This window comes from Pogona vitticeps, chromosome 6 (assembly GCF_051106095.1).
Source record: "Pogona vitticeps strain Pit_001003342236 chromosome 6, PviZW2.1, whole genome shotgun sequence".
Lineage (NCBI taxonomy): Eukaryota > Metazoa > Chordata > Lepidosauria > Squamata > Agamidae > Pogona > Pogona vitticeps.
In genome coordinates this window covers 89254042-89273492 of record NC_135788.1, presented here as the reverse complement: position 1 = coordinate 89273492, position 19451 = coordinate 89254042, and the positions used below count along the sequence as shown (strand labels likewise).

The window sequence follows — 19451 nt, the reverse complement described above, 5'->3', positions numbered from 1 at the left end:
TTGTGACATTTCTTCATGGATCTGCTTTGCACCTTTCCCTTGGAGAAACAGGAACTTGATTATGGTCCTATGCCCTTTCCACATTGAACTTTTCTGGAGGTGCTGCCATGTTCACTTTGGACCTGAACATGAAAGATAAGTTAAAATCATAGGTAGTTGATTTGTGCACCATTGAATACAAATTGGGCCTGCAATTTACACCCTTCAATTTATAGCTTCCTAGCTCAATTTTTTTCTGGGAAAGGCTCAATACTTATCAGCACCCCCTCATAGAAGCAAGATTTCCTCCTCTGCCAATGGTAATAAAATATCTTGGCAAGCCCTGGCTCAGGTATTGCTCTCTGTAGAGACTCTGTAACACCAGTTTAGAAAATTAGCATTGAGGGGTGACCAAGACTGCATTTATCATTGGGCAGCGAAGCCATTGCATCTTGTCACAGAATGTTACCAGAGGCCAGTAAATTCCACTGTACTTGATTTATTGCTATTGTTTTTTATTGTTTGGAGAGAGGGGAGAGACATACACTTGTGGGGTTTCCTACCCCACGCATTAAAATAAGTTGGCTGGCTTTCAGTAGTTGTTCTTGATTAACACCTTTGCTGCTATGCCTCATGCCAGAGGGAGGCACATGTTGGGTTAACCTTAGATATACTTGTGTGTGTGTGTGTGTGTGTGTGTGTGTGTGTGTGTGTGTGTGTGTGTGAGTGAGTGAGAGAGAGAGAGAGAGAGAGAGAGAGAGAGAGAATAAACCTCAGCATTATTGAAGAGACATGTACTTCATTTATTTGAAAAGATGTATCCTTATGGAATCTAACATACTGGAGGTCATAGTTTCCAACCCCACGACATGGTACTTTCCCTTCACAACTATTATTTTTTTGGAGTAATTAAGTTGTGCAGAGAAAACAGAAGGATCAACCAACAAGTGCACAAAAACATTTGAGTTTGGCCTACTGTACAGAGGCAACTGGCCACAATGAGAATGCAGTAAAAGAAGCAATATTTCTTCACAAAGCAGAAAGAAAGCTGGTTGAAAATTGTTGGTGACAGATGATTTCTTCACCTTCATTTAAGAAAATGTTAACAATAGAATTTCCTCACCTAAAAAGGCATAGTCTCTTCCACTGCTCACGTGGACTAGACTCTCAATGAGTTAACAAGGTCCTTCTTTCCTTTAGGAGGATTCATTAAGTTCTGAGCAGGTCGCACCAGAAAAGAGGTAGGATATGTCACTGCTTTGAACTATTGCAGGACATTCTCTTTCAGTGTTTCCCATTAAGTCCAAAGGCTGAAGATGGCATTGAATGGGCCTTTGTCTGGATGTTAACAGAGCTATGAGGATCCAGGATCATTTAAGGAAGCTGCATATGCAGGCCCTGAATTGCACACCTCACAGGCTTACAACACAAGGCAGGGGTTTCTTGGATGTGGAAACCATTACAGCAGAGGTCCCCAACCCCCGGTCCGCAGCCCAGTGCCAGTCCGTGGCCTGAGCTGGACTGGGCTGCAGAGACAGACCTCTCGCCCCCCCTGCACGCACTCACCCCGCACAGCTGCTTTGCACCTGCACGCGCCAGCGCCTGCACAAGCTCTCCCCCATCCATTGCGCATGTGCACGAGTGCCCGCCCCGAGCGCCACACCGCTGTTTGCGCATGTGCACGTGTGAGCGCCCACACAAGCGCTGCGCTGCCATTTACACATGTGCATAAGCACCTGCATGAGCACCTTCCCGCTCCTTCGGATGAGCACTCATAAGCACGAGCATAGGGGGGTGCCCCACCTTCCTCAGCCGGTCCGCGGGGTTAGAAAGGTTGGGGAACCCTGCATTACAGAATTCCGTTTCATTAGAAAGCTAATTGCCTCACAGATGTTCATCTTTCATATAGTGGTTTGAAACATTATTTGTGTAAGTTTCAGGGAACAATAAAATATTTTGTCTTCTGCTGCTCTATGTAGCGTTTTGTACTGTGTTAACAAATATTTTTAATCTACTATGTAGATACTGGTCATCTGCGATTTCCAGATGAAGGCCATTTCATGTTCTATAAAGACGAATCAAATCATTTTGTGATTGGGTTCGTTTAAAACTTGGAGCAGTTCCTCCTTTTTGACGGGAAATGATGACTGAGGCTTTTCTGAAACATCAACTTTATTTACATTAACATTTGTTATGTTATTTTATATATATAACTTGATGACGTGAATTCGGTTTGTAGATGTGGAAAACTCACTGGTGGGGGCTGGACCAAACTGCTCCCAGTCTGTAGGGCTCCTCAGTGGGGCACTCCTCACCGCACATATTGTCTCACAGCATGGATGTCGAGCCCAGTCTCCTTCCTTCAGTGGTTGATTGTATGTCTGGTCTGGTCTGATCACCTTCTTTCCGCGTCCTTCTTTTCCGGTAAAAACTACTACTGTCCATTCTAAGACTTCAATCACAGATTCTCCCTCCTTCCTCAATTCTGGATCAGGCAGCAGTCCACCCACTTTCAAGTTGGGGAAGTCTTTCAATAACCCGCGGGTTTTCTCATAGGTAGACTCATCTTGTCTCCCCTCTCTATCCTCCTCCTTCATTCTTATTATCTCCCCTTCTGGTATACTAAAAACCTTCTTCCCTCCTTGATCTTTTATATCTTCCTCCCACATTGATACACTTAACTCTTCCCCTTTTCCTCCTTCTCCCTCCTCTACTAAACAGACTTGAATCTTTCCTTCTCTCAATTCTATCCCTTTTTCTTCTACCATCACTTATTTCCGTTCACTTACTTCTCCCTATCTTATTTCTCTCTCACGCTCCAGCGTTTCTATTCGCAAGGACAGCTCACTCTGTTCTCACTCTCCTTTTTCTCTCTCCTTCATACATTTACAGGAATATTGATTGGACTTGGACACTGTCTCCTTGTGTCTAATACTGCTTTTGCTGGACCTACATCCTCCTGAGATCACAGGTGCACCTCAGCACCACTGACTATTTGTGGTACCTCCTTCGACATCTCTGATTTATATACTAAAAGCCAGCTTCTCCAATGTGAAATTGTATCCAAGGCATCTTATATTCGCAAGATATTTAGAATTTGCTTCTTATTTTTCATATAGGGTATGTAAAGTGAAGCAATGATTATATTCTGTAAAGAATCAATACAAAGGTAAGCAACTCACAAGCAACCTATGGTCCTCAGCTTGTAAAGTCTTAGGGAGCCCCACCACTTCACTCTACACCCCAGCAAAAGAGGATGTTAAAATGTTTTATGCCAATAAACAATACACATGAACAATGAAGATTGCTAGTTTCTGCCTATAAGTGCATAACTCTAAGTTTTAATTATACATTCATTTAAATTCGTTCTTCTTTTCAGATAAGTAATCCTGGTATGAGATACCCAGTGTGATGTAGTGGATAGTGTAGAACTCTGGAGACCAAGGTTCAAATCCCCACTCGGCTATGGAAACTCACTGGGGGAGTCAAAGCATAAGAACACTGCTTAAATATCTCACTTACCTTGAAAGCCCTGTTAAGATTGCTTTAAGTTGAAAGTAACAACCCTGAGCTATAACTTAACATGAGGAAACAACTGAATAAATATAAAATAATGCCCTGACTGCATCTGAGAACTGAAGACAAAATGGATCTAAAGTGTGAATTCTAATTGAGATCAAGGTGCTGGAATGAATTCATAATTTTCATAAATAATATGAAGCAAACAAAAGAAAATAGAGAAATAAAATGTTTATTGAAATCACATTTAGTGTTACAGAACTTTAGTACAGCATATATGGAACAGCAAATCTTTAAAATAGATTTTAGGGACATACTCTTCAAGACAATTCTACCTAAAGGCAGGAAATCTGCATTTCAAATCCATGAGGATTATGTTGCTCCCATTTACAGAGCAGCAAACACAAGGCAAATTAGGGTTGAAGCAGAGAAAGAAAAAGTCATGTACTGCCTTACAGGTCTATAAGGAATCCTTGGACTACCCAATGACTTAGATACATGTTTATATCATCTTACTGGAACTCAGAACTGCCAGGGAACTAACATGGCTTTGAGGCGAGTGTCTCCGAATCAGGGAAGCAGCAGAAAGAGTACATACTGTCATTTCAGTTTGGTCCACAATTATTGCAAAATCAGGGTGTGGCAAGTATCAATCAGCTTGACTTATCAGCCAGATCTCTAACACAGGTAACTGCTCTTAACTGTACTTCTACCACAGAAGAAAACCTTTCTAAGCCCTCCAAGATTGTTAGAAGACACAAAAGAAATAGAAAGGCTGTTCTGAATTGCAGGAGAAAAAAAATATTATAAAGGAAACAAATGGCTTCTGACCTTGTCCAAAACTTTCTGCAAGTCAAAATAGTCACTTGAAAAACAAAGGCAAGAGTAGCTTTTTCTGTTCCTTCTATCCTGTAAAAACCTTACATAGGAGTGCACTGTTCACAAGAAATCCATGTTTGTAAGGGAATTCAAAGAAAGTGGGAACGCTTATTCTGATTTCTAGAAAGCCTTGCAGGAGGACAGAAAAACTAGGAGCAATATCAGCTGTGTCTGTCCTTTGGAAAATAAAAAAAATCTTCCCTTTTTTTCAGCAAACACTTTCTCAGCTGCTTCTGGCCACCTTCAATGGTTCTGGATAAGTGCAGCAAGATCCTGCCTCTCCCTAAAGCCCTCATATCATAGACCTGGGTGGAGGCAAGCAGGGTCCTGCTATGGTTCCTCAGGGGACAGGACAAGGGCAGAAGCACTGAGAGAAAACGCTATTGTTTTCTAAATGGCGACACTGCAATGAGGGAGCAAAGGCAAGCTGGCAAGTGGCATTAGTTATGCTTGTGCAAGATGACAGATATTGATGGCAGTGGTATTGTTTATGCTGCCTGCTAAATATAGCCTATTGTAAAGTTTACAGCAACTGTCAATGTATCATGTGTAGTCAACACTGTAGATATTATTTGAACAAAATTATATTGGTGTCTTGTTACCTTCGTCATATGAAGGTGAGTCTCAATGGCACATACAGAGACAAAAGTTTGAATTAGTAATTAGAAAAAATATATGGGCATATGTGTGCAACCTACAAACAATATTAGTTCAGTAATAATGTCAGCTCAGGCACAACCAAAAGATCTACCCTACTCCACTGGTACTGTAAAAGGAATGCATCCTATCACAGTGGAGAATCAGTACAGCTTAAAAGACAGGTGAATGTCTCCAGTTTCTTGGCAATAGGCATACTTGCCTGTCCTAGAACCTCTTCAATTACAATTTGCTGGAAGCCTTTCTTGTTGTTAGAAACAGGATTCCAGTTAATGACTGCTCCAAATCACATTTACTGAGATAGAGGTCCTGCTGATTTCAGCAAAACAGTGTCTCAGTCACATTTAGGAATGTTATCTTACGAGTATCAAGCTTCCCCATGAGGGAGGTATAGTCTGGATGGTCCATCTGAAGATTTAGGCAACTACTTCAATCTGACAAGGACTCGCATGACTAAGTAGAGACAAGACTGTTGCATGCAGCACAAGAGCTGTGCTATCCTGGAGCTAAGAGGCACTCAGAATAGCAGAGCAGGTTAGTAGCCTAACATCCAGACTTGACATTAATCAATATTGACTTTTGACACTACACGATACAACAGGACTGCTCTCTAGGGTGCTTTTAATTCTCCATGCACACTGAAATCAAGCCAGGCAGGTAGACACCTATATACTGTAAGTGACTGGCATTCACAAGCAACATCAAGGTGACATACAGTTTAATTTAAAAAAGCAAAGCCTACCAGCCAGATGGAATAGTTGTACAGAAACACTGATTAACATTGATGAACAGTTAATCTATTAATTTATTTGTGGAGACTATCAAACATTTTGCACTACGGGCCAAATACATCTTTTGTGAAATTTCAAAACCGCCACTGAATTTCAGTTATAAGAATACATATAGCCATGTGTACAAAACAAACGTACACTGCTCTGTCATCTCTTTTCCTTTTTTCCAAGAGGACTCAATTTTAATGCTGAGAGTGCTCTCACAGAGAAATTCTGGTTTCAGAAAAACTACCATCCCTATTTAAAACAATTAGGTTTTCTGCATAGATATGTCCATAACTGACCGTAAGGAATATTCTTAGACATTTCTCTTAATCAGCACTTCTGCTAATAATATGAGAAGGTTACGGCCCCTCTACCTCTACTACCGTAATAGTATCAGTAGGTCTGTTATGAGCCCTGCAGCTTTGGAATGCCTGCTTTAAGTTATTTTAACAGGATTTTCAACAGATTAACAGTAAGCCTATTGAACCATCTACCTTTTCCATAAATAGCTGGCTGGTATGTACAATATATCCTGAAAGCAGGCAAGTGGACATTCTTGTGTTGTTAAGTTTTTGGTTTACTTTGCCTGACAAGGCTGTATTAGTATGAATATGAGGAAGACATTAATTTAATGTACACACATTTCTGATCCAACATTTACACTACAAAAGGTAAATATTAGCAGGACAAATGCAAATCAAGAAAACCTGCGCACATCCATGCAGATTAAAAACTTACCCCAATGTTTCAGACAAGAATTAGGGCTTCTTGCTAAATTGGAAAACAAGAATGGTCAATCCTTAAAATTATTATTATTTTTTTTAAAAAAATAAGTGGTTTGCTTTCCAAAATTTAAGTTACTATTTACTGTTCTAAACATCTTGGCCAACAGATTTCTCATACTCTGATTTTTTTCTCTTCATTCCATATTAGTGTTTCCAAATACAAGCCAAGGCTACTTAAATGAGGGAGAAACCTATTAGAAAAAGGAGGAACAGAATCCATTGGTTGTTGCAGTTTTTTTGGGTTGTTTGGCCCATGTTCTGGAGGTTTTTCTTCCTAACGTTTTGGCAGTCTCTGTGGCCAGCATCGAAACGTTAAGAAGAAAAACCTCCAGAACACGGCCAAAAAGCCCAAAAAAACTGTAACAACCATCAGATCTCAGCCGTGAAAGGCTTCCAAGAATAACGGGATCCATTCTTTGTAGAAAGCTACTTTTAGATTGGGTGTGGGTGTTATTCCAGGCATTCCACAAGAACCCTGTGGCTACAATGGTGAGGTTTTGATCTCACTTGAGAACCTCCCGGTGTCATTACTGCCCTTGCCACTCCTTAAGCAACTCTGACTAGACCAGAGGACACGGGGTGGGAGAGGAACACAAATGCCTCCAAAAGCTTTTGTGAGATGAAACAAATTAGCTTACGTGGGCAATTGCTCTGGTGCAATTTAACACAGTGAAAATTAAAAGTAGGATCAAAACTACTAAGATGTATTGGGGCACCAGGAGAGTGAGCAGGTAGAGAGAAATCTTCTTTGGAGAACCAAGTAATGCATCAGTACAGGTGGTCTATGTTCAGGTCAAAAGGTAACAACTGATGAAAGTAAAATGAAATATTTTGTTGGACAAACTTAGTGTAAATGAATTGATAAATCCTCTGCCATGCACTGAGACCAAAGAATTCTATGATTTTCCAAAGCTTAAACATATCGCTAAATTGGTCCAATAAAAATATAATTTTTCTGAACATGGACTATCAAATAATCACCACTCTAGAAAGCAGGATCTTACTGTCTTAAGGGAGAAAAGCAGCAAAGAATCTCCCACAGAATTATGGTGATAATAAATTTTACTTGCTGCCACAATTCTATTAAGACATTGGATGAATAAGGATTTTTACTATCAAAAACTGAGGCAACATTTTCAGTCAACTGAAGTCTCAAGTACTCAAACATAGTCCAAATAACGAATGGCATACCATGAAGGCAAAGAGATTTGATTGTCAAAGGCAGGTTGACTGTTTTGTTTCTCTAATTGCACTCTGATTACTTGCCTGAATACATACTCAGAGATCATTCACCTTTGTTCTACACTGAGGAACACCTAATTCCTTCAATATTATGAATTTGGATTTAAAGTGTTGATCTTTTTGGTCTTTCCATTCATTCTTTTAAGGCCACAAACCTGAATCATTAATGCAATATGCATTTTTTTTAAAAAAACAGTGGGACTACTCCACAGTAGAAAGATACAGTCTGGTAAATTATAGCGCAATCCTCAACTTTCAATATGATTGAAAATTTAAAATCAACCGTTCTTAGTAATATCCTCTTAGTAAACTCATGTTTCTAGATAAATACAATTACAAAATATTTGTAAGCATGGAACGTTATGAAGTTTTCTGAAAGTTTGTGCTTTACTCCTTATATACAGGGGTATGTTTATACTTCATACAGACAGTATAAATGACTTAAGATGGGCGAGAAGCCCCAATACATAGAGAATTGTCTCATACACATAACTAGAACAAATAGCCTTTGACAGAAACTCCTGGAAAGAGAGGGGAGAGGCTATGTTGAATATTCATATATCCCGGGCACATCTACAAATTCCTGCATTTATATTTACATGTCATCTGTAGGGGAAACTAAATCTTTGGAGATTTTGTAAGCGAGCCTACCTTCACATTATGGCTAGTACACCTTAAGTGCTCCTTCTGCGTGCAATCCTGGCAAACTATTTAACACGCAGGAGGCCAGATCTCCTTCAATACCCCCAGTGACTAAAAACAGCAATGTAAGTGATTGTTAGGAGACTATGCTGAGCATGTCAACACACAGGCTTTTCTCAAAATCTATTTATTCAGGTTAGCACTCTATCTGAGATCGTGGCAACCTCCGCAAACTTAAGGAATGACGGTGTATCTCCTGCATCTGACGGATCCGGTCTTTCTGCCACATTAGGTTTTGCGGCATTGGATATCGTTGGGTACCATGTAAAGAACGAAAAGGAATTCTCACATGGCAAGCCGTGGCACGACACCTTGGCTGGGGCATAGGAGGGAGTAGCAGCCAGCGTTTCCTCTCAGCACAGTAGCGATAGGCTTCTTTCCTGTATTGTTTGTCTGTGTCATCACTGTTTTTCCAGCCACCTATGATGAAGACATCATCTTTGTAATAGCACACTGCTGCCCCTTCAATGCTAAGCACCTCTGGGGGTAAGCTTTCCAGAATGTCATCAGACACCTGACCAGAGTGTTTCCTTTTCATCTCTTCATGGTCGAGTGTGTAGCTTCTGGGACAACAAGAGGCAGTGTGATAAAAATTGGTATTTGCCACAGCCATCTGAAAGCAGCAATAGTTATCAGGGAGTGGCAACGTTTTAGTATCTTGCCACTGACCTGTATCTGCATCATATCGGATGATGACAGCCCTTAAGCCTTCTTCATTATCCCCATCAACAGGTGTGCGGGCAGCCATGTAAACAAACCTGTCATCTACAGTGATCACTTTAACATCCCGGAGTATCTTTGGTGCCGACTCCAAGTTGTGCCACTTGTCTTGATCTGGATGGTAGACTGCTACATCTTTGAAGCCAGGGATAAAATTTCCATGCCCACCAATGCTATATAGCTTCCCTTTTACCTCAGCAAGGCCAAAAGAATGCTTCCTGGTTATCAGGTTAGAAACCTGCTCCCAAACATTTCGATTTGGGTTATATCTTTCCACAGTTTTGGCAAAACCAGGCTCCATAGAACCTGCTACATAGACATAGGATTCTGTCACTACAACAGCATGTCCATCAAGATGATTATGTATGTGTGGCAAATTCACCCACCTATCTTCATCAATAAAATAACCAACACACTCGCTCAAGTAATCACCTCCCTCAGACACACCACCAATGACCATGATCACATCCATGTTTTGCCCAAAACGAGGCTGTGATGTTGTGGGACAAGTAATCTGTTGCAGGGTTCCTAACTGCAAATTCTCAGCCCTGAGAGCATGGCTTTCCACTGCTTCTGACACAAGTCCGAGGCACGCTTCATTGCTAAATACAAGCCTTTCGGATTTGACATGCCGGGTCAAATAAGTGGGTTTCATCTGAGATAGCCGGAGAAGTTTAAATAGCTCCCCAAAGTACTTCTCTCTTTCATCAGGATTCCTCTGAACCCACTTTAAGACCATCTCAAACAGAACTTCTTCTGAGTCTACTGTGATTTCAGCATCTGAAAGCCAGTCTCTGATGAGGTGGAATGGCAAAGTGTAGAATTCCTCATCTTGGATTACTTTGTAAAAGTTCCTCCTGATCATGTCAGCAACTTTCAAAGCCAGCTGGTTTAAAGAGTACATATGAGCTAAGCTATGAATGGCTACAGAGTTAGAGAGGCTCAGTTTCTTCTTGAGGAATTCTCCACAGAACTCTTTTAAACGAATCAATAAAAACCTGCAAAACAAGAAGGAAGCTTAGAAATGCCCCACAGAAAGATCCGGAAACAACATTCTATCATATAGCTAACAAGATATATTTTGCTTTCTACTCTGAAGATACCCCATATCAGCAAGTGACACTCTCATTTTCAGTTCCTCATTGTAAAAGATGTTCTACCTTTTCAGCACCATGGAACAGTAATCCTGACAAAGTCATGATCCAAATGGTTCATGAGCTATATAGTGGGAAGGTGCCATGAGAACAACACTACCTTCCTTGTAGTACCTTTCATGCTGTGGGGAATCAAAACTGAGTGAAATGCATGCATGTCTACAGAAGAGGGATACCTTTCCCTTCAATCCCAGAACCAACTTTCTAACTGGTTTAATCGTCTCTCTGCTACAGTCTTTTAAAATTATGCATTCTTTTTTTAAACTCTGAACTATAGAAAAGTTTTCTATTAAAATAGAACTTGGCATAAACATGTACTCTCTTAAAATTAAATGTATGACTCCATTTGTAAAGAAACAACCATGAAAGATATCTTTCTGAGTCTTCGTACAACACAATAGTTTCAGCATTTATATTCATATGGCATGATTCGAAATTTAATGAATTAGCACACCACCATAGGCATTAGCCAGTGCTAAATCTAGGCAAAGTTTTACTTTAGTTTTGTAACTAACAAGCATCTTAAGTACCTCACTTGACCATACTAAGTAGCTCAGCCAGCATTTCAACTGTATATATTTACAGGTCCGCCAACTCAAAACATGGACATTTTTGGTGGGAAGAGGCACAGAAAATAATGGTTTAACAAAAATACAGTTGTGTTATAGCATGTAATTACAATGCATACTACCATGATTATGAATGCAAAATTATCTGAAAATTATAAACATACTGAATTTCTTTTTTCTATGGGGATATATCAATAAATACATAAGATATAGTAGCCTACAAAATAATTTGAAGATTTTTACTCAGTTTTAAGTTTATTACTTGGATTAATACTTTGTATACTGACTGAAATACAGGCCAGAATCCAACTGACAATTAATGCATGAATAGGTAAACTCACATAAAACATGGTAGCAAATTGCTGCTTATTAACAAGATCCCAGTTGCATGCCTGGTTGTGACTAGCATCAACTGGCTTCTCATTCATTAGCAGCAAGTTACATGATTTCCTTCATGCTCATGTGAATCAACACCAGGATTCAGAATGCAGAATAAATTATGACTGCCAAGTCCCACTCAAGTCTGGACTTTTTTTTTTGCTATTCCAACTAAATGGCACACAATAGACTAATTAATGAATACAATTTAGTATTTCACTTATTAATTATTAAAACAAAAATTATGATCTCCATTTACAATGCACTTCTATCAAAATCCATTTTAAAGTCCCAATGAATTCAAGCTGAGCTAGCATCTGACTAAGAAGCAACAGAGACTTGTGGTATCTTAAACACAGTATGTTTTTGCTGTAAAAAACGAATATGGTTCCTCTTTCAGCCATTTCCAGGTTACACTGTTTTAATATAATGTTCAAGGGAGGAGTATAACTTATTAGCATGTTCCAAGATCAGAGATGGAGAACACGTGACCTTTCAGATGTTACTGGACGGCAACTCTCACCAGCCCCAACCAGAAATGACAGTCGCAAAGGTGGCTAGAGAGCTGCATCCTATTTCACGCGTGAGATGCGCAATCTTTGACCACACAATGGGCCACTAAACCCCTCACGCTCTTTCTTGCTTCCCTCGCCAACAAGATCTTCCTTTCCCCTTCTTGCAAGCGCTTGCCTCACCTGTCAGCCAGCTCCAGAACCTCGTGGACGTTGCTGGGGCTGACACGGACACGGCCCGTATACATGAAACTGATGACGGCCTCCACCGTTTCCGGGTCTGGTCCAGTTTCGGAGCTCCATTTGCGCAGCTCCACACGACCCGAGCGGGACTCGGCGAAGTCACCCGAAAGGAGAGGCGCGAAATATTCGGTGGCGGCGGCAAGGACCGAGCGGTGCGCGCGGAACTCCCGGGGAGGCGGGTCCGGGTGGGGAGAGGCCCCGCCCACTTCCCCCTCCTCACTGTTGCTGCCGCCGCCGAAGGCCAACGTGACGTCACAGAAGAGGCCCAACCGGCGTTGCTCGTTCTGTCGGCAAGCCAGCTCGGAGCAGTGAGCCACGCACGAAAACACCTCCGAGTCAGGCTCCTCGTCCGTTCCCGCCTCGCCTTCCGCAGCAAGAACACTATTTTCTGAGCCGCCATGTCCTCCAATGTCCATATCCCCTCCGCCTCCAGCCGCCGCCATCTTAGCGTCCCCTTAACGAAGTCGGTCTTTCCCGACTACGCCCGAAATACGTCACTTGCGTAACCATAGAGATAAAAAAAGATAGACTAGACTTCCGTTACTTTTAAAAACCTTCTGCTGGCTATAGACGTCTTGAAGTACAAACTGCTTATTATTCCATGATGAACTTGGTTAACTACGATTTTCTTTTCTCGCAGGGCAAAAAGTTGCAACAACTTTTAGGAAAGTCGCATTCCCCCCCTTTTTAATCAGAGGACAAGTAAACATTCACGACTTTGACTGGTTGTGATTGAGTTCGGTTGAAATTCGGAGCAGTTCTTCCCTTTTGACGGGAGATGATGACAGGCTTTTTTTTTTTTGAAAGATCAACAACTTCATTTACATTAACATCTGGCGATTGAATGTTTGGTCTGGTCTGATCACTGTCTTTCCTTGTCCTCGAGAAAAGACTATTACTGTCCATTCTAAGGCTTCAGTAGTTAATCCTCCTTCCTTTCTCAATTCTGGATCGGGCAGTACTGTAATCCGCCTACTTTCAAATTCGGGAAATCTTGCAATAATCCGCAGGTTTTCTCGTATGTGAACTCATCTCTTTTCCTCTCACTATCCTCCTCCTTCCTTCTCTTTATCTCTCTTCCTGATATACTAAAATTCCTCTTCTCCCCCTGATCCTTTATATCCTCCTCCCATACCGGCACATTTAACTCCTCCTCCTTTCCTCTTTCTCCCTCCTCCACTAAACGGACTTCAACCTTTCCTCCTCCTCCTTTCAACTCTATTCCTCCCTTTTCTCCTACTGTACCATCGTTTCTTTCTGTTCACTTATTTCTCTCACGTTCCAGTGTTTCTATTCGTGAGGACAGCTCACTCTGATCTCTCTCTCTTTCTCTTTTTTTTCTGTCTCTCCTTCACACTGGTTGTGTCTGGACTTAAAAGTTTTCCAAAAGTGGAATCAATACTCAAATCTCATTTGGTGCGGAAAACATGGGTTGTGTTTTCCAAACATTTAAACACTGCACTGCAAATCCAGGTATGGCATATACGAGGGGATCAGTAGAAGAGGAGCAAGAATAGTTTATGGTACCCTTCCAGAGTAGTCCAACACTGTTATTCCCATATTGCAGTGTATGGACAGGAAGGATCACAAACCAGCTTGTAGCTTATTGACATATTTGACTGAGCTCTAATAAAGACTGCAAGAATCTTCTTGGCCTTTATTGGTGAATACAAAGGCCATGGATGAGGGAATGGAACATATGGCTCTCCAGATGCTGAGTTGCAACTTCCATTTTGTCTTGCTGTAGCCATGTTGGATAGGGCTGATGGGAGTTTTAGTCTAATATAGGGTATCCACTCACATACATACAGAATATTTTTTGCATATTTGTATAAATTTGTGAATTATGTGCACAAGACAAGAAATTACTTTTATAATTTAAAATTTCAATACATGTGAACTAAAGGGGCAAGACAAACTACACCAAATTTGCTGCCCAGATACAACCTTAGATTTACAACTTGAGCCCCTGTTCTCCCTCCTTGTGGATTGCCCTTGAAATAAAGGATACCTTTAAAAAGAGAACTAACTCTGGCAACCTTTGAAATAGAGCACTGTTCTCTGTAAATGTAGACACATGACCACCCTAGTCCAACAACATATGGATCACATATTCTCAAGTCCTGCCATAGATCCTCAATCAAGTGGTCTCCTAAATGTTCAACAATTAAAACAATTACCTACTACTTAATGTACTGTATTATTTTTGTCAAGTACTGCCTCAGTCCCTGTCTGTGTATCTTGGCAACATGATGGCAAGTCATTTGTTTGAGTTTCATTTAAATTGAGTGAATGAAATGGTCAACTGGGGAAGTCATTACCAAGATGATAAATTTACCCTTTCTCATATTTAAATACAGTATAGCCTCATGTACTCCTGGGTAAGTGTGCATTGGCATGCAACATAAGCACTTAAGTAATATTTTTAAAAAGATACTCATACACAAAACCATTCTCTGTTGTTGAATGCTTTGATTTCTACAGTAAAAAATGTCTTGGGTCAAATGTCTCAAATCTTGGGCCTTTTTTTGTTCCTCCACCTCCCCCCACCCCATTTCAGCATACTGTATGTTGATCTTTTAAAAAAAATTGCTAGTGTTGGCACTTTTCAAAATTTATAATAGTTTTTAGTTTGCTTGTCCAAACAGACTGTTACTGTTTTTGTTTTAGTCTATTTTTTCTGATTTATCAGCCATTCTGGCACTATAATGTTCAAAGGTATGGGCAGTAATTGATGCATATAAATATGTAAAGGAAAAAAATTGCCATCAGACAGGGCTAAGACAACACCTCAGTTGCCATCTGAGGTGCTTGCCTCAGGTTTCCTAATATTTGGTCCCTAAACATTAGGAAATCCTAATGATTGTCACTTCTGTAACTATTTATGATTAAAGGTAAATTGAGCTGAAAACTACAACTTGGCAGAGACTGAAAAGACCCCTATGGTGACTGTCAGGACAGCAATTTTCTGCTGCTTTTGATAGTTTTCTTCACCTATGATACCTTTAAGTAAGACTTACTGAAGGAAATCCAGCTTTGCTCCCTTTCCTCAAAGCCAGAGGCTCTTAAAAGTTACAGTGGAGTCTCGACTTACGGTCGGCTCCACTTACGTACTTTTTGACCTATGTACTTCTCTGGCCGCAAAGTTTCACTTCGACTTGCGGCCGGAGAATCGACCTACAGACCAGAAGAGGGAGGCGGGGGGCCAGGGGCTCAAGGGGGGCCCTCATAAGCTGCCAAAGAACTAATTGGAGAGATCACTGAGGTGTTAGTGGTCTTATAGGCAGGGCTCATATTTTCCAGGCCTCGGAGAAATAGCTTGCAGGTAGAACAGGCCAGTCCCAGGCGAAACAGTTGCAGGAGAAACTGAAGGAGTGCGTCCAGAGATGTTGGCCTAGTAAGTGAATGTCTTGATGCAAAGTGACAGAACACCTTTCATCTATAGGAGTAGGTCAAGGTGGTTGAAGGTTTGCAAGCATGATTGAATATGTCTGTTACAGTCAGGGAAATCTCCAAGCCACCAGGTGGAGGGACTCAAGATCCAGATGAAATACAGTATCTGACTCTTGTCTTGAGACAATAGATGAGGGACCAGCTGCAGCCTGATGTATTCCATCGCTCTCAAGAGCAGGATTGAGAACCAAGGTTGGCGAGGCGACCAAGGGGGTATAATTATGACGTTTGCATACTCTTGTCGGATTCGAACGACAGTCCTTTGAAGAAGGGGGAAAGGTGGAAACATGTAAAGGAAGCCCCATGACCAATTCATCAGGAAGGCATCCGCTAGGGAGTTGTGGCCAATGCTGGCTCGGGAGCAGAACATGGCACACTTCTTGTTTGTCTGAGATGCGAAAACGTTTGTGTCTGGAGCCCCCCACTGATGACAGAGGCAGCAAAGGGTGGCATCGTCGAGAGCCTGTTCCTGAGGACAGGACTGCAGTCTGCTAAAATGGCCTACTACGGAATTGTCCTCACCTGCCAAATGTACAGCCCCTGAATAAATGTGGCGAGCATAACACCATTCCAAAAGGTTGATGGTGTGAAAGATAAAGAATAACAAGTGAATGCTGCCTTGCTTGTTTAGATAATAAACTGTAGTGGTATTGTCTGATGTGACCTGGACCACCCAACCACAGAGTAGGGGCTCGGAGGCCTGAAAGGCCTTGGTGATTGCCAGGAGCTCCAGCACATTGATATGCAGGTTGGCTTCTATCATGGACCAGCGGCTGTGGACAACATGGTGGCATAGACAACCCCCCCCCCCCAGCCTGATGGACTAGCATCCACAGTTAAGAGACCAAAGGGTCTCCCTATTCGTAGGTTGACGGGGGGATCTCCACCAGTCCAGTTGTGCAGCAAGTTCCAGTGTAACCTGGAGTAAACATGGATGGGTGGTTGCAAGATGTCCAAAAAAGTGAGAGAAACCAAGCCTGAAGGGACTGCATCCTCAGATGAGCATGCTGTACCACAGCTGTGGTAGATGCTATCAGCCCCAAAGGTCGCTGGACCTGTAGGGCAGGGATCCAAGCGCCTGAAGAAAAGGAGCATAACAAATCATGCATTTTCAAAATCTTGTTCTAAGGCGAGTCGCATTAATATAATTTACACGTTGTGCAGGTTGCAAAGTCAACTTCTCTATGTTGACCTTTAGTCCTAACGCTGACAAAAGAGACGGTGTCAAGGACATGTGTTTACAAGCTTGTGACTCGAACTCAGCCAAGAGTAGCCAGTTACCCAAATACAGGTAAACAGTGATTCCTCCAACTGAAAACCTGAGAAAGCGTTGATGGTCTGACCAGATGCTAGCATAAAAATGAGCACCTTACAGTTCAATCACGGTAAACCAACTCCCTGGACATAACATGTGGATAGCAGAGTCCAAGGAAGTCCTACGGAATCTTTGTGGAGCAATAAAAAAATTCAGGCCTCCAAGATCGAGGATGGGCCATCCCCTTTTTGGGGATGCTGCAAAGGATCAATAGCAAGGCCTGAACTTCGGGCCTTGCTATTGTTCCTTTGCACCATCCTGTGATGCGCCAGCCCCATTGCCTCCTGGTGATATGAGAGGCCCTGGCTGTAAAGGTGTACAGGAGCAACCTGTAGAATGGGCAGTGCCAAACTCCATAAGTGGTGATGATAAGCGCCCATGGCATTGGAGTAATTGGCTACATGGTGGTCAGAGAATAAAAATGGCAGCCAAAGAACTCCTTACCTGTGTTCTCTGTATCAGTTAGGAATATGAAGAACAACCTACTAAAGGTAAAGGAGGGTGACTATCTGCGGCAACTGATATGGGTGTAGGAAGATTGGTTGGAAAATCTTCCTCCCCCTCTGAGTCCCAACCTGAATAAGGCAAGTCCTTCTGATGATTAGGGGAGAAGTCTTTCTTAGCATGAGACTGACCAAGATCAGTCTCAAAACTGCCGCCGGGACGGAGAAGGCTGAATGAATTAACAACGGGTTCGGTCGAACCTGCGGACACTTTGCTGCTGGAGCCAAGTTCAAGGGAGCACTACTCCTCTGAAGCGTAGGTGGAGGCATAAAGTGCTCCTCAGTCCGTGGCTCACAATAGGGCGGCGGTGGTGGCTGAAGAGGTCACGGATAAGGCTCATAGCTCTTATACCGAAATAAGGGACTGGTCTTGCTTGAATTTGTCAGCGTGATAGGGCCTTATTGAGGAAAAATACTTGGGTCTGCCTGACAGCTGCAGGGTTTTTGGGCTGACTTTTATGAGTCCTTTCCCTATGAGCCTACGCTGGCGTCAGCAGCTGAGGTGAGACCACAGGCTGCTGTGTGAACGAGCCCATTGATAAATGAAGGCTGTTTCATGCCAAACTATCAACCACCGAAAAGGTGTTACCCCAGTCAGGAATATCACTGACAGGTGGGGCTAGCAGTAGGACCTTTCTTTCCCCAAAGGCAAAGCCAAGCCTTACCGTATGTTGCGGGACATCTTCGGCCTTGGCACCCAGCTCTCTCCGGAATTAGCAGCTGTGTGAACAAGCCCATTGATGAAGGAGGGCTGTTCCACCTCAAATTATCAACCTCCAAAAAGGTTTTTACCTCAGGAATATTACTGACAGGTGGAGAAGGTGGCAGGAGCTGCAGGGAGCCCTTGCAGACTTGGCTCAGATGCTGTCCTCTTCTTTTTTGATGTGAAGAGGAAGATTACAAAGAGGTGGATAACTCTTGCTCTTGAGCCTGGGGGTAGCCTTGCTAAGAAGGTAAAAGAGGCCTTTTTTAAAAAAAGAAAAAATCCCTGAAGGCTCCAAAGCTGGCTTTGTAACACTCTTACAAAGAATACACAATGCAGGCTGGTGCTCTTTCCCCAGGCAGAAGAAATAATTTGTTGCTGAAGAAAAAACAAGGGAGGTCAAAAGAAAGGAAAGATAAAGAATATAACTGTTTTTCACTTGCCAAGTTCCTAACACGAAGCTGCTGCTACAGATGAGGTTGAAAAAGAACAGAGGTGCTGGGGGAGGAGTTATATAGCCGGTGTAGGGGAGGTCCCAGCACCAAGTGCTTTAAAGCTATAGAAGCTTCTGAGGCTCCAAGGGACTCCAGGTGAACTGGTAGAAACATGAGAGCTGATTTATGTTATATAGAAAAATCAGTTCCTTGTAAGGAAAAGTAGGTGGATAGAGAAGTGGCATCACCATTCCTCCTGTTGCTACTATGATCACCACTTCTTTTGTAGGTTTAGAGAAAAGCCAAGAATCTCTTACACACAGATAAGGTTACAGCAAGGCTAGGATCTTTAAAAGTCCGAAGTGATACATGGACAGTACATTGAGAAACTGTAGTAAGAAAACACAAAAAGAGTAGAATGCAAGTCCTTTGGAGAAATCTTTTAATTATCCTTTTCTCACTGGTAATGACAGTTTACACTAGTTATTCACAGCACAGTTCCATGATGTTGCTTAGTATCAGCATAAGCCCTGAAGTGAAATAGGCAAGATGAGTAGAGAAGGTGTTGGGGGCAAGGAAGGGTGGTGGTGGTTTCATACTTTTTGCCTCAACTCATGCAGTCCCTGCTTAGAGCTTGCTCCTCTACTGTACGTTGTGTGTCGTGATACTGGTCACAACAGAGAGGAACCATTGACCACTCAGCCACACTACCCTTAGCTTTCCTGGCATGGGCACCTTCCAGGAGGGTCAAGTGTACTGCTGGTTAGAAAAAGCTTCCTGTCTGACCCACTCTAACACTTCTGAGCCTGTTTGCTCCTTCAGTGTTCCAGGGAGTTATCAAAAATCACAAGGTTGCTTGCTTGAATCCACAAATCAATCCTACTAAGTAGGACCCACAAAAGATTCAAAATCCCGAGTGCAAGGCACC

The 19451-nt window shown here is 42.2% G+C and overlaps 1 protein-coding gene across 1 annotated transcript; it reads right to left on the bottom strand.

Moving 5' to 3' along the window:
- Positions 1-3714: 3714 nt before the first annotated feature.
- KLHL11 (kelch like family member 11) lies at positions 3715-13055 on the bottom strand. Its single transcript, XM_020811687.3, has 2 exons — positions 12056-13055; positions 3715-10257 (listed from the first exon to the last, which is right to left on the bottom strand). The coding sequence occupies exons 1-2, from the start codon at positions 12556-12558 to the stop codon at positions 8676-8678; spliced, it is 2085 nt and encodes a 694-aa protein (XP_020667346.1). The 5' UTR covers positions 12559-13055; the 3' UTR covers positions 3715-8675.
- Between the last annotated feature and the right edge of the window lie 6396 nt (positions 13056-19451).

Coding starts and splice junctions, on each gene's coding strand:
- KLHL11 (XM_020811687.3), bottom strand. CDS start 12,558: ATGGCGGCGGCTGGAGGCGGAGGGGATATGGACATTGGAGGACATGGC. Junction 10,258..12,055: donor GTTCTGGAGCTGGCTGACAG/GTGAGGCAAGCG, acceptor CTTGTTTTGCAG/GTTTTTATTGATTCGTTTAA.